The sequence below is a fragment of the Mus musculus genome, chromosome 2 (genome assembly GCF_000001635.26).
Source record: "Mus musculus strain C57BL/6J chromosome 2, GRCm38.p6 C57BL/6J".
NCBI lineage: Eukaryota > Metazoa > Chordata > Mammalia > Rodentia > Muridae > Mus > Mus musculus.
In genome coordinates this window covers 14,946,297-14,961,206 of record NC_000068.7, presented here as the reverse complement: position 1 = coordinate 14,961,206, position 14,910 = coordinate 14,946,297, and the positions used below count along the sequence as shown (strand labels likewise).

The following is a 14,910-nucleotide window of genomic DNA, read 5'->3' as shown; positions in this document are numbered from 1 at the left end:
GAGACCACAGGAGCTGCTCTTTGTCAGTGATGCCTGAGGCTGATATCCCTCAAGCATCTGTCAGCCACATTGGGCAGCTACAGACAGACACTGGGATTAGTCACTGTGGTTGCTGCTTGCCTATGTTCAGCCAATGATTAGGATTTCAGGGTCTCCTCTGTGCTGAAGGCAAAATGTAGTGCTTTGTAACCATAGCTATTTTTATTAATGATCATAATCAATTGATTCTCAATTAGAATCAGAAGCTGGAGTGAAGTGTTTTTAAAAGGAACGGTGATGCTCTCTATGAACACCATCAGCATCTGCTCAGTATACACTAAGGATCACAGCACTCAGCAAGCAACAGGACAGAAGCGAGGACAACGTCTGCATTTTTATATAAACAGTGATTTGTTGTTGTTGTTGTTGTTCATACCTGGAATAGAATTTCCCTTGCTTGGCTCTCTGTTCGTGCTGTAGCCTCATGTTCTCTAGTTTGACTGGGCTTGGAATAAATCCGATTTCACAGCCTTCTTTAACCAGCCGTCCTATCCACCAGTCATTATTAAATTTCTACACACAAAATCCAAAGTATTAGAATCAGTTCAAGAGGTTTAAACGTCTGAATTGACTTCTTCTACATCAACTGTTTTCACGGGAGAAAAACATGGCAGTTAGAAGCATACATCTAATACCAAAATTCAAGAAGCCTTTGGGTTTGTGTGTTCAGCTCAGAAAAGTGTGTGCCCAGCTCGGTGTGGCCAGCCAGCAGTCCAATAGAGACTGCATCTCCTTGTTTTTCCCTTTCCAGTGCTGCATTTAGGTCTAAGCTGAGATATGTAATAATTGGTCAACATTCAAAGATTAATATCCCTAGCAAGAGACAATCTAGGAAGTCTTGCAGAGTTCTTTTGCTTATGAAATTGGTTTAATTCAAAGTATTAATATTGAAGAGGAATACTGAAATATACTTGAAATATTCTGTATCAGCAAAATGTACCTCTGCAGTTTTATAGGCATACAGTACAGCATTCACACGTGGTTTTTCTCATGTTTATGCTGGTAGCTTATCTTGCAGGTAAATATTTATCTTGAATCTTCAGGATCTAATTTTATTTTCCTCAATTAAATCTATTATCAAGTATTTTCTAAAAAGCTCATGATTTTTCTTTCTGTAGTACAAAATGATTCTGCTCAAGGTATTAGCATCAAGAAAAGTCTCTATATTAGTTTAACTTCCTGTTGTATGTTCACCCGTTCCTGTGGATGCTCACCATCAATTCTGAACACTTGGATTTCCTTTTTTTTTTTTTTGCATCCTTTTTTTTTTTTTTTTTACATCTTTGTCTATGACTTGTTGCAGTTGTGAGCTCTCTAGCCTCCTTCACTTGCATCAGTTAGTGCATGGCCCAGTTAATTTTCATACTCTCCCTGTGTGAATGCCTCCAACTCTAAATTCCCTCAGGTCCAAAAAAAAAAAAAAAAAAAAAAAAAAAAAAAAGTGAACTCTAGGAAAAATTATCATGTCCCACAGAGCACACATGTGATATGTGGACACCAAAAAAAAATGTAATTAAACGTGAATTTTTCTAATTTAAAGGCTGTCCTTGTCTGTTTAGGGTAACAAACATTTTCTTGGCATCAGCTTCCTTCATGTCTCATTTGCTCTATTTCCCACCATTCCATTCTGCTGCAGAAATGATGCTTCTCTGGTAGAAAGAAGCAACCGAACCCTTCCAGGGAGGCAGGCATGGACGTTTACAACTGGACTCCCAGCACCCAGGTGAATGAAGTGGAGGGAGGGATGGTGGGTAGTAGGGAGTTGTAGCACATTTGAGGCCAGGCTGGGCTATATAGTGAGTTTTAGAGCCAGGGCCACATAAAAGATTCTAGGTCAGCCTGGGCCACAGAGTGAAATCTTGTCTCATTAAAAAGAAGAAGAAGAAAACAAAAAACAAAAAACAAAAAACAAAACCCCAAAAACCTAAAAAGCCTCTTCCTTATATGGCTCTGACTTCAGTCATCAGGAAAAACATTACCAGTAGTCAATCAAGGTAAATCATTAAGAGATAAAAGGCAGGGCACACATAAAATTGGATCACTCAGCAAAATAGTTCCTAATTTCTGGGGCACAAAGCCCAAAGGGGCCCTGGCAATCCTGCTAGGAGCCTCTGACTCCTTTCTACATTGAAGTTTATTTATATCAGAAAAGGTTCTGAGACACCGATTTAGCTGTGGGTTATACAACAGCAGCTAGAACTAAGTCTATTTCACAACACTAAGAAGTAAGTGAGAGCTGAAGGTGAAAAATCACATGGAAGGAAACAAATTCTCCTTACTTCTTTAACATGCAGAAAATCTTTGGCCTCGAAGGAGATGGCCATGCCAGGCACCGGAACGTCATCCTCCTGGGCTGCGCTGTATCTGACATTGGTCCGAACTGCAAATGCAACAGGTTTTGTCTAAAAAGGGATGGGAGGAAAAACAGTAAGAAAAGAAATGACAGTGCCTTTCTCCCTTAAGTACAAAGACACCCTCCAAATATTGTTGGAATAATTACTTCTTCCCATTGGTTCATCATAACAAAGCAGCTTGTTAATATTCTCAATGAATATGATAGCTCTCAGCCACATCCACCCACTTCCAAACTAGAAAAGAAGAGCTATTCTTTTTGAAAGCACGGAGGGAAGAAAAGCCAAGATATATGAATGAAATATGCATTTCAACCTTACAACAGGCAACAATCTGAAAACAGGACACATATACAATGCCCAATTCATTGGTTTGGATAGGAAAAAGCAAAAACGATAAAAACATCCTCCGTACCCTGAATATCCATTTCAATTAAGCAATAACAATGTATTTCCCAGTGGTATAATGTTTGAGATGGAAAAATAACTAGAGAATATACACTTCAGCCTTAGCAAGGATTCATGGCTGCAGGGAATTTCGAAAGCACTGACCTTTTTATCCAACCATTTTTCCTCCTTGAGTTCACTCAGCCACTAAAGATAACATTCATTTAGTCATCTTTCACTTTTTGGTGCTTCTGAAAATTTACAGATAAGTATCTGTTCTCTATTGGCAATACTTGTATATTCTGGAGATAGATAAATTAAGGAGGTTGATTGTGTGGCATGCATATTCTGAGACCAGTGACTATTTTCCCTTCTTGTTTCCTCTCTCCTGAGTATAAGATCAAACAGAAGCTAAGACACCCTGGCCTTATAGAGGGCTCATGGGATGGCAGAGCAGCAGAAAGCATGGTTATAGACCAGTACTAAAATCTGGGACACAGTGGGACCCAAGAGATGATCTAGACCTTGAGGGCAGAAAAGCTGGGTCAGCCTTCTAGATTGAAAATCAGGAGAAGCTCTGAGACTGAGTTCAAGCGACCTTTTTCCCAGCCTCAGTCTGATGGGCTTCCCAGGTTTATCAGAGTTGAAGATAAGGTGACAAAGAAAATAGCTTACATAGACTTGGGGCTATCTCACAGCCCTGCTTGTTTATGCTTCTGCAGGGAGGGCTGGGTGTTGTAGCATTACATTTACATCCATGTTTTGATTCAGGGTCATTATTAGGATATCAGGTTGGCTTAGAATCAGAGTGGTCACTCCATTGTTGTGGAACTATGTTACTGCTCTAGGACTGCATTCTCAGGCCAGTCTCATGTGCTATTCCTGAATCCTTTTCTAACTTGCTTTCCTTCTGTGAGGTTGAGGTACCTGAGGTAGAAGTGCATCACTGAGCCCAGTTTCACTTCTTATGACCTTGTGCCAATATGCCATGTGGCATATGTTACATCCTTTAATGTTGACTATTAACTTGTCTGTGCTTTACTGCCTTCTTTATGGCAAATAGAACTAAAGGCTTACTACGGATTACCTTGTGGAGTAAACCCTAGTGGATCACCAAATCAATAGACACAATGTCACAAGACAGTAGCACCTCACTCTCCAGGCCGTGAAGTAGAAGTGCTTTAAAAACATAAAAGCTATGTCTTAGTTACCATGGTGTCTTCAGCCTATTCAGGATTCTTCCAATACTTATGGGGACAAGAACCAATTACAAGTGTTAAAATCCTCCGTTCTTTTCTTACAGGCCATTCTTTGCCTTGTATGTGCATGGCTAATTGTAAAATTATAAAAGTAAGAGTTTGGGAATGCCTGTCCACTGACAGGTAGTGTACTGCATACTGTGCATAGATTGTGGCGTGCCACTAAGTTGTTAAGAGCTGTTCTTCCCAAGTCAAGAAAGAGGCTCGAAAAGCTTTCCCAGAAACCTGGCATGGTGGTTCACACGGGTAACCCCAACACTTGGAAAGCTTAGGCAGAATAAGACTGTGCTAAAGTCAACCTGGGCTGAAGAGCAAGACCAACTAACTTCATAGGAACAAAACGCACCACAACTAAAATTGTCTCAGGATGTACACCATGGAGTAGGTATTCAAGCCCAATTATCTCCCCACAAAGCCCACATTCTTTAAAGCAAAGCAGAGCCAAGGAAATTTAAAGTGCTCTGTTCATGGCCATTTCAGGCTACTTAGATGTCTGTGTGGAATTCTGAAGAACTAAAAATTACATTTTACACAGTGTTTAAAAAATTGATCTGTGGGGCTGGAAAGACGACTCCGCAGTAAAGAGCACAGACTGTTATTGCAGAGGTCCCGAGTTCAATTCCCAGCAACCATATGGTGGCTCACAGCCATCTGTAATGGGAATCTAATGCCCTCTTCTGGTGTATCTGAAGTGCACTCACATACATTAAAGAAACCCAAAAAGCCTTGTACCCCTACTGCCCCTAGACAAAGCCATGAGTCTATGCCGTGCTTCTCCCAGTAACTGAGCAGGCTCACAAGGGAAAACTGCTGGTGTTCATTAGAAAAGTCACATACTTTCATACTGCTGTGCTTGAATGAACTTGAGGTCTAGTACATCAGTAGTAGTGGTTAGCATTCATTTTCATTTATTTTGCTATATCTTTCCTTTTGATCTCTTTTTTTCCTCAAGCTATAAGGCAGTTTCATGCAATGAGATTCGAGCAGTTAAAATACGTGTGGTTTCATAGATTCTAAAGGTTCCATAGCTACTTAGAGACACTGTGAAGAAGGACATAGCTACTTTCATTCTGGAGAAGGAAAAAAGAAAATGAAAGGAAAAAAAAAAAAGAAAGCATGGAAAATTCCTTGTGATAATGAATTTTAAGGGTTAGCTAAGGACTTTTTATTAGCCTGAAAGCTATTTCAGGAACATGATAGCCTTACTGTGCAAGATGACTTTTTGTTTGTTTTTTCAAGACTGATTCTCCGTGTACCTCTGCCTTGCATGCCCTAACTCACTGCACTTCACAGAGTCCCTTGGATCTCCTCATTGCATCCATATTCCTCAATTCTATTTCCTCACAGAGTTTTCATTAGTTTATACTTTTCATCATTGACTTCTTCTAGAGATGACTACTTCCCATTCTGAAGTGAGTAATGCAGTCACCTGGACATGTTGCTGAAGATCCAAGCCACCTGGTGTCACTACCACCCTGTGTTCTTTTAATATAACACTTGGGCTAGAGACACAAAAGGATTCTCAAAATATCTCCTAACACTGCCCCAATTGTCCACCTTCAGCTTACTCCAGCCCTTTACCCTTACCTTAGTGACACAGTCTGTCTAGGGTCAGTCACTGACAGATGTGTACACAGAAAGTTAATCTAGCAGGTCACAGTGGTCTTGGATAGCTGTGTGGCCACAGGACTTTTATCTCTAATGGATGCTGCCCTAGCTCTACAGGAGCTCCTGTGGAGGCCCACCAGAGATGATCTTGAGGCTTATAACAGGAGCCCTCTCATGTCCCCACAGCCTTCTGCAGGCACTAGGCTTCGCTATCAGCAATTATCACAAGTAGAAGATAATATGTTATAGATACTTTTGTTCACAAGGTAGATCATCATAGAACCAGCTCCAGCTTTCTTCCCTGTAGATGACTTAATGAGTTCATATTTAAAATAATAATTTTAATGAATACAGCATGATGTTTATTTTAACTTTACTAAAGCATGCCAGTTGCACAATGCTATTCAATGGCCAAAGGGAATTCCCTGAAGATTAAAAATTTCTAACCATGATTAGTATACTTACATAGGTATTCAAGTATAGACTTCTTTATTTACTCTTACAAAGATACCTTATGTTATGTTAAGTTGAAAAGCATAAATTTTTTTAGGAAGTACCAATTAGTATAAGATGAAATTTATACTATGTCTATGATGGGTTTGTCTTAAATATGAACTACTCCCAACTTGTTCTCTTTTAATACATTTAAAGAAAAATATAACCTAATTTCCATTAGATGGGATGATCAAAAAGAGCAATTAAGGGGCTGGAGAGTCATGGGTCAGAGCACTTTTTGCTTCTGTAGATTATGCAGGGTTGCTGCCCAGTACCCATATTGTGACTCACAACCATCTGCAATTCCAGGTCCAGAGAATGAAACGCCTTCTTCTGACCTCTGTTGACACCAGGCACACACATGGTACAGGCCAAACACACACACAATAAATAAGTAAATGAATTTTTAAAATTCAAGCTTTTGATCTTATGCTAGCAGAGATGGTTCCTTAAGTCGTGCAATGTCAGGAGGTTTCCAAAGTTAGAGATAAGTCAACAGAGTAAATGTGGGGAAGGCTGGACAGCCAAATAAAACATAAGAAAGCCTTGTCTGAATTCTCAATGACCCATGAAGCTTCGATCAGGCCAGCCATTATCACTGTTCTAGAGAAGATTGTTGGAACAGCCAGGGTGTATCAAGGAACCTATCTCCAAGAGCACCTGCTCTCCAGAGTTTACAGTCTACAAAGACAGATGAGGTGTGTCAAAGCTTCTAAGAGGCCAAGAAGGTGAAGACCAGAAACCTCTGTGACAGTGAAGTTCAGGACTCAGGGCTTGCTTCTGCATGCTTCCTAAGACCCCAGAGGGAGAACAGATGCTGACTCCAGACAGAAGCCATAAGCTAAGCAATGGAGAGACTCGGATCCCCATGCAGATAGATTCGAACACAACCACTAGCTCTCTCCTTGGCTTCCGTGTCTTCTGTGTACTTGCTCCTTCCAAATCTCAAATAAACAGCTTCATTTACATGCTTTGCTTAAACTTCACCCACTTGCATATCCTATTTCTTAGCGACTTTCTCCCAATATTGCTTCTACCGTGTCAAGTACAAAAACAGATAAAACAGAAAAAGTGAGATGATGTGGGACTATCTCCTGACATAACAACAACACTCCCTGAGGGGCTTCAGTCAAGAGAGTGGCCTAGCAAACTCAGGCCTGTGGCACTGTCTACTCTTACCTTGGCCACCATGGTTCCATTCAGTATTTATCTCTCTCACAAGGATGGGAGGGAAGAATTTAAGTGGAATTAATAGCAGGGTATCTTTAAACGACTGCCTGGCATTTACGCTTTTATAAATTGTCTATTCTGTACTTATTTAGAAAATTACACACTGCAAAGAACTACCAAAGAAGCCTTCTAAACAAATTCGAGAAAGGCCTATTCAAAGTCTTTGCTTACAAGCACAGACAGCCACATTATGCTTTGTGGTAATTAGCAACCATCATTTTATCCTCTGCTCAACAGCTGTGGTCTTTGCTGCATCCATAAGCTCTAGATGTCAAAAGGTGAACACATTTTGGTTTGGTTTTGTTTTTTTTTTCCTATTTCACTTTGAGTGTTTTGTTTTTCTTGAAACATTTTCTTGAATTAAGAAGACCATCTCCATGATGGAAGCAAACATTCTGCAGAGAGTAAATTAGCACAGAAAATTGTGAGTAGCCAGTTCCAAACTTGTGAGCCTGTTTCACAGCCCACTCTTTAGAAACACAGAAACCTTGATTGATAGCCTGACTTCCCTGTTGTGAGCCTTTCTAAAGCATGGCACTGTGGTGGGCAGACAGTCCGATGGAGAAAGTGGGATGGGGTCCAAAGAAGTGAACAGCAATGGATGAAGCAGTGTTTAGGATTGAGGGATGCTTAGTGTGACCAAATTATCACTTAAATGGCTATAAATGAGCTATGAATAAAACAAACACTTAAAATATGAAGCGAGAGAGATGGCTAAGAGTGCTGGTTGCCCTTCCAGAGGATCCAGGTCTGAGTCCCAGCACCCACATGGCAGCTCACAAACATTCATGCCCTTTTCTGGTGTTCACAGGCACCAGAAATACACACAATACATAAACATGTATGTAGGCAAAACGTACACATGATACTAAAGTTTTAAAAAAATATTATAATGTCTCTAGGGGTCAAAGATGGCTCAAATAACCACTCAAGACATCTTTATTCTAGTCCTGGATAGCACAAACTCATTATGGCCTTCAGAGGCAAAATGTTAAAAATTAGCACTTGGGCTGCACACTTCAGTAATCCCAGCATTAAGAAGGTCAAGACAGGAGGATAAGTGTTTGAAGATGTCCTGAGCAACAGTGTTTTGGTTTTCCTCAAAACAAAACAAAAAAACAAAAAAAAAAAAAAGAAAACTAAATCAAGTAAAATGAACAAAGTATAAGTAAGAAGCAAACAGGTGCTTTTCTTGTCTCACCTTCAATTTACATGGACCAGATCTCTGATGGTTATAATTAGGATTCAACTGGAAACAGAGAGCTCTTTTTGCCAAGTGTATTTAGAATACAAGAGATAAGAATAAGCATAATTGGAATACTAACAACAGGAATTGCTATGCTTAGTAAATTATGTCAACTTTTCAGCATTAAATACATGCACACACACATGCATACAAACACGAGCTATGGAATTATTTCCAATTACTGAAAAGAATATATGTGTGTGTATGTGTGTGTGTGTGTGTGTAGTGAGTGTGAATCTATACTTTTTTATTCGGTGTTTTCGTCATTTACATTTCAAATGCTATGCCCTTTCCTAATTTCCTCTCTGAAAATTCCATATACTCTCCCACCACCCCAGCCCACCCACTCTCACTTCTTGGCCCTGGCATTCCCCTGTACTGGAGCATAGACTCTTCACAAGACCAAGGGCCTCTCCTCCCATTGATGGCTGACTAGGCTATCCTCTGCTACATATGGAGCTAGAGACATGAGTTCTGGTGGTACCGGTTAATTCATGTTGTTGTTCCTTCTATAGGGTTTCAGACCCCTTCAGCTCCTTGGGTACTTTCTCTAGCTCCTTCATTGGGGACCCTGTGCTCCAACCAATGAATGACTGTGAGCATTCATTTCTGTGTTTGCCAGGCACTGGCATAGCCTCACAGGAGACAGCTAGCTATATCAGGGTCCTGTCATTAAAATCTTGTTGGTAAATGCAATAGTGTCTGGGTTTGGTGGCTGTTTATGGGATGGATCTGTAAGTGAGGCGATCTCTGGATGGTCTTTCTTCAGTCTCAGCCCTGAACTTTGTCTCTGTAACTCTTTCCATGGGCATTTTGTTTCCCCTTCTAAGAAGGTATGAAGAATCCACTCTTTAGTTTTCCTTATTCTTGAGTTTCATGTGTTTTGCAAATTGTATCTTGGGTATTCTGAGCTTCTGGGCATTTATCAGTGAGTGCATACCATGTAGGTTCCTTTGTGATTGGGTTACCTCACTCAGGACGATATTCCAGATCCATCCATTTGCCTAAGAATTTCATGAAGTCATTGTTTTTTATATCTGAGTAGTACTCCATTGTGTAAATGTACCACATTTGCTGTATCCATTCCTCTATTGAGGGATATCTGGGTTCTTTCTTTCCATGTTCTGGTTATTATAAATAAGGCTTCTATCAACATAGTGGAGCATGTGTCCTTATTGCAAGTTGGAACATCTTCAGGGTATATACCCAGGAGTGGTATTGCTGGATCTTCTGGTAGTACTATGTTCAATTTTCAGAGGAACCACCAAACTGATTTCCAGAGTGTTTGTACCAGCTTGGAATCCCACCAGCAATGGAGGAGTATTCCTCTTTCTCCACATCCTCGCCAGCATCTGCTGTCACCTGAATTTTTGATCTTAGCCATTCTGACAGGTGTGAGGTGGAATCTCAGGCTTGTTTTGTTTTACATTTCCCTGATGACTAACGATGTTGAACATTTTTTTCAGGTGCTTCTCAGCCATTCGATATTCCTCAGTTGAGAATTCTTTGTTTAGCTCTATACCCCATTTTTAATAGGGTTATTTGGTTTTAAGGAAACCAACTTTTTGAGTTCTTTATATATATTGGATATTAGTCCCCTATCTGATTTAGGATTGTTAAAGATCTTTCCCCAATTTGTTGGTGGCCTTTTTGTCATATTGACAGTGTCCTTTGCCTTACAGAAGTTTTGTAATTTTGTGAGGTCCCATTTGTCGATCCTTGATATTACAGGACAAGCCATTGGTGTTCTGTTCAGGAATTTTTCCCCTGTGCCCATATCTTCGAGGCTCTTCCCCACTTTCTCCTCTATAAGTGTCAGTGTCTCTGGTTTTATGTGGAGTTAGACTTGAGCTTTGTACAAGTAGGTAAGAATGGATCAATTCACATTCCTCTACATGAGAACTGACAATTGAGCCAGCACCATTTGATGAAAATGCTGTCTTTTTTCCACTGGATGGTTTTAGCTACTTTGTCAAAGATCAAGTGACCATAGGTGTGTGGGTTCATTTCTGGGTCTTCAATTCTATTCCATTGATCTACCTGTCTGTCACTGTACCAATACCATGCAGTTTTTAATCACAATTGCTCTGTAGCATATCATGAAGTCAGCGATGGTGATTCCACCAGAGGTTCTTTTATTGTTGAGAATAGTTTCTGCTATCCTAGGTTTTTTGTTATTCCAGATGAATTTGCAAATTGCCTTTTCTAACTCAGTGAAGGATTGAGTCGAAATTTTGATATGGTTGCATTGAATCTGTAGATTGCTTTTGGTAAGATAGCCATTTGTACTATATTAATCCTGCCAATCCATGAACATGGGAGATCTTTCCGTCTTCTAAGATCTTCAATTTCTTTCTTCAGAGACTTGAAGTTCTTATTATACAGATCTTTTACTTCCTTAGTTAGAGTCACACAAAGGTATTTTATATTATTTATGACTATTGTGAAGGGTGTTGTTTCCCTAATTTCTTTCTCAGCTTGTTTATCCTTTGTGTAGAGAAAGACCACTGATTTGTTTCAGTTAATTTATATCCAGCTACAACAGTGAAGTTGTTTATCAGGTTTAGGAGTTCTCTGGTGGTATTTTTAGGGTCACTTATTATACTATCATATCATCTGCAACTGGTGATATTTTTGACTTCTTCCTTTCCAATTTGTATCCCCTTGATATCCTTTTGTTGTCTAATTGCTCTGGCTAGGACTTCAAGTACAATGTTGAATAGGTAGAGAGAAAGTGGGCAGCCTTGTCTGGTCCCTGATTTTAGTGGGATTGCTTCAAGTTTCTCTCCATTTAGTTTGATGTTGGCTACTGGTTTGCTATATATTGCTTTTATTATGTTTAGGTATGGCCCTTGAATGCCTGATCTTTACAAGACTTTTATCATGCATGGCATTGGACTTTGTCAAATGCTTTCTCAGCATCTAATGAAATGATCATGTGGGTTTTTTTTCCTTTGAGTTTGTTTATATAGTGGATTATGTTAATGGATTTCTGTATATTAAGCCATCCCTTCATCCCTGGGATGAAGCCTACTTGATAATGATGGATGATTGTTTTGATGTGTTCTTGGATTCAGTTTGTGAGAATTTTATTGAGTATTTTTGTATCAATATTCATTAGGGAAAGCACTCTGAAGTTCTCTTTCTTTTTTGGGTCTTTGTGTGGTTTAGGTATCAAAGTAATTGTGGCTTCATAGAAGGAATTGGGTAGGGTACCTTCTGCTTCTATTTTGTGGAATAGTTTGTGAAGAAATGGAATTAGATCTTCTTTGAAGGTCTGATAGAACTCTGCACTAAACCCATTTGGTCCTGGGCTTTTTCTGGTTCAGTAGACTATTAATGACTGCTTCTATTTCTTTAGGGGATATAGGACTGTTTAGATCGTTAATCTGATCCTGATTTAAATTTGGTACATGGTATCTGTCTAGATAATTGTCCATTTCATCCAGGTTCTCCAGTTTTGTTGAGTATAGGCTGTTTTAGTAGGATCTGATGATGTTTTGGATTTCCTCAGATTCTGTTGTTATGTCTCCCTTTTTGCTTCTGATTTTATTAATTAGGTTGCTGTCCCTGTGCCTTATAGTTAGTCTGGCTAAGGGTTTATCTATTTTGTTGATTTTCTCAAAGAATCAGCTCCTAGTTTTGTTGATTCTTTGAATAGTTTTTCTTGTTTCCACTTGGTTGATTTCAGCCCTGAGTTTGATGATTTCCTGCCATCTACTCATCTTGGGTGAATTTGCTTCCTTTTGTTCTAGAGCTTTCAGATGTGCTGTCAAGCTGCTCAGGTTTGCTCTCTCCAGTTTCTTTTTGGTGGCACTCAGAGCTATGGGTTTTCCTCTTAGGACTGCTTTCATTGTGTCCCATAAGTTTGGGTATGTTGTGGCTTCATTTTCATTAAATTAGAAAAAGTCTTTAATTTCTTTCTTTATTTCACCCTTGACCAGGTTATCATTGAGTAGATTGTTGTTCAGCTTCCACGTGAATGTTGGCTTTCTATTATTTATGTTGTTATTGAAGATCAGCCTTAGTCTGTGGTGATCTGATAGGATGCATGGGATAATTTCAATATTTTTATATCTGTTGAGGCATGTTTTGTGACCAATTATATGGTCATTTTTGGAGAAGGTACCATGAGGTGCTGAGAAGAAGGTATATCCTTTTGTTTTTGGATAAAGTGTTCTGTAGATATCTGTTAAATCCATTTGTTTCATAACTTCTGTTAGTTTTACTGTGTTCCTGTTTAGTGTCTGCTTCTAGGATCTGTCCATTGATGAGAGTCGGGTGTTGAATTCTCCAACGATTATTGTGTGTGGTGCTTTGTGTGCTTTGAGCTTTACTAAAGTTTCTTTAATGAATGTGGTTGCCCTTGCATTTGGAGCATACAAGCTCAGAATTGAGAGTTCATCTTGGTAGATTTTTACCTTTGATGAGTATGAAGGTCCCATCTTTGTCTTTTTGATAACTGTGGTTTAAGCTAGAGAAAGCACCCAAGGAGCTGAAGGGGTCTGCAACCCTATAGGTAGAACAACAATATGAACTAACCAGTACCCCAGAGCTCGTATGTCCAGCTGCATATGTAGCAGAAGATGGCCTAGTCGGCCATCACTGGGAAGAGAGGTCCCTTGGTATTGCAAACTTCATATGCCCCAGTACAGGGGAATGCCAGGGCCAAGAAGTGGGAGTGGGTGGGTAGGGGAGCAGGGCGGAGGGAGGGTATAGTGAACTTTTGGGATAGCATTTGAAATGTATGTAAAGAAAATATCTAATAAAAAAAGAAATAAAAATAATACAATAATACACATCAGATAGAAAGTAAAAAAAAAAAAAGAGAGAGAGAGAGAGAAAGTTGATTTTATTCGATATTAGAATGGCTACTCCAGCTTATTTCTTGGGACCATTTGCTTGGAAAATTGGTTTCCAGCCTTATACTCTGAGGTAGCATCTGTCTTTGTTCCTGAGGTGGGTTTCCTGTATGCAGCAAAATGTTGGGTCCTGTTTATGTAGCCAGTCTCTTGTTCTATGTCTTTTTATTGGGGAATTGAGTCCATTGATATTAAGAGATGTTAAGGAAAAGTAATTGTTACTTCCTTTTATATTTGTTGTTAGAGTTGGGATTCTGTTCTTGTGGCTATCTTCCTTTACTTTCTTGCTTTTTCTAGGGCATAGTTTCCCTCCTTGTGTTGTTGTTTTCCCTTTATTTTCCTTTGAAGGGCTGGATTTGTGGAAAGATATTTTGTGTATTTTGTTTTGTCATGGAGTACTTTCGCTTTTCCACCTATTGTAATTGAGAGTTTTGCTCGATATAGTAACCCAGGCTGGCATTTGTGTTCTCTTAGTGTCTGTATAACATCTGCCCAGGATCTTCTGGCTTTCATAGTCTCTGGTGAGAAGCCTGCTCTAATTCTAATAGATCTGCCTTTATATGTTACTTGACCTTTTTCCCTTATTGCTTTTAACATTCTATCTTTATTTAGAGCATTTGATGTTCTGATTATGTGTTGGGAAGCACTTCTTTTCTGGTCCAGTTTATTTGGAGTTCTGTAGGATTCTTATATGTTCATGGGCATCTCTTTCTTTAGGTTAGGGAAGTTTTCTTCTACAGATTTGTTGAAGATATGTACTGGCCCTTTAAGTTGAAAATCTTCATTCTCATCTATACCTATTATCCTTAGGTTTGGTCTTCTCATTGTGTCCTAGATTTCCTGGATGTTTTGAGTTAGCATCTTTTTGCATTTTGCATTTTCTTTGATTGTTTTGTCCATGTTTTCTGTGGAATCTTCTGCATCTGAGATTCTCTCACCCATATCTTGTATTTTGTTGCTGATGCTCACATCTATGGTTCCTGATTTCTTTCCTAGGATTTCTATCTCCAGGGTTGTCTACCTTTGAATTTTCTATAGTGTTTCTACTTCCATTGTTAGATCTTGAATAGTTTTGTTCAATTCTTTCACCTGTTTGGTTGTGTTTTCCTGTAATTCTTTAAGGTATTTTTATGTTTCCTTTGTAAGAACGTCTACCTGTTTAGCTGTGTTCTCCTGTATTTTTTTAAGGGAGCTATTAATGTCCTACTTAAAATCCTCTACCAGCATCATGAGATATGATTTTAAATCCAAATCTTGCTTTTCTGGTGTGTTGGGGTATCCAGGACTTGCTACTGTAGGAGTACTTGGTTCTGATGGTGCGGAGTGGTCTTGGTTTCTGTTAGTAAAATTCTTATATTTGCCTTTCATCATCTGGTAATCTCTTTTGTTAGATGTTCTAGCTGTCTCTGGCTGGAGCTTGTTCCTCCTGTGAG

At 39.3% G+C, this 14,910-nt stretch overlaps 1 protein-coding gene across 13 annotated transcripts in view; it reads right to left on the bottom strand.

The window, feature by feature from the left end:
- The window catches only part of Cacnb2 (calcium channel, voltage-dependent, beta 2 subunit), a 384,951-nt gene that overhangs the window by 27,605 nt on the left and 342,436 nt on the right, over positions 1–14,910 (bottom strand). For all 13 annotated transcript variants that reach the window (XM_006497313.4, XM_006497317.4, XM_006497318.4 and 10 more), the window contains 2 exons: positions 2,319–2,441; positions 416–552 (listed from right to left, as the gene is read on the bottom strand). In XM_006497313.4, coding sequence (XP_006497376.1) covers positions 416–552; positions 2,319–2,441 — 260 coding nt within the window. The remainder of the gene's footprint in view (positions 1–415; positions 553–2,318; positions 2,442–14,910) is intronic.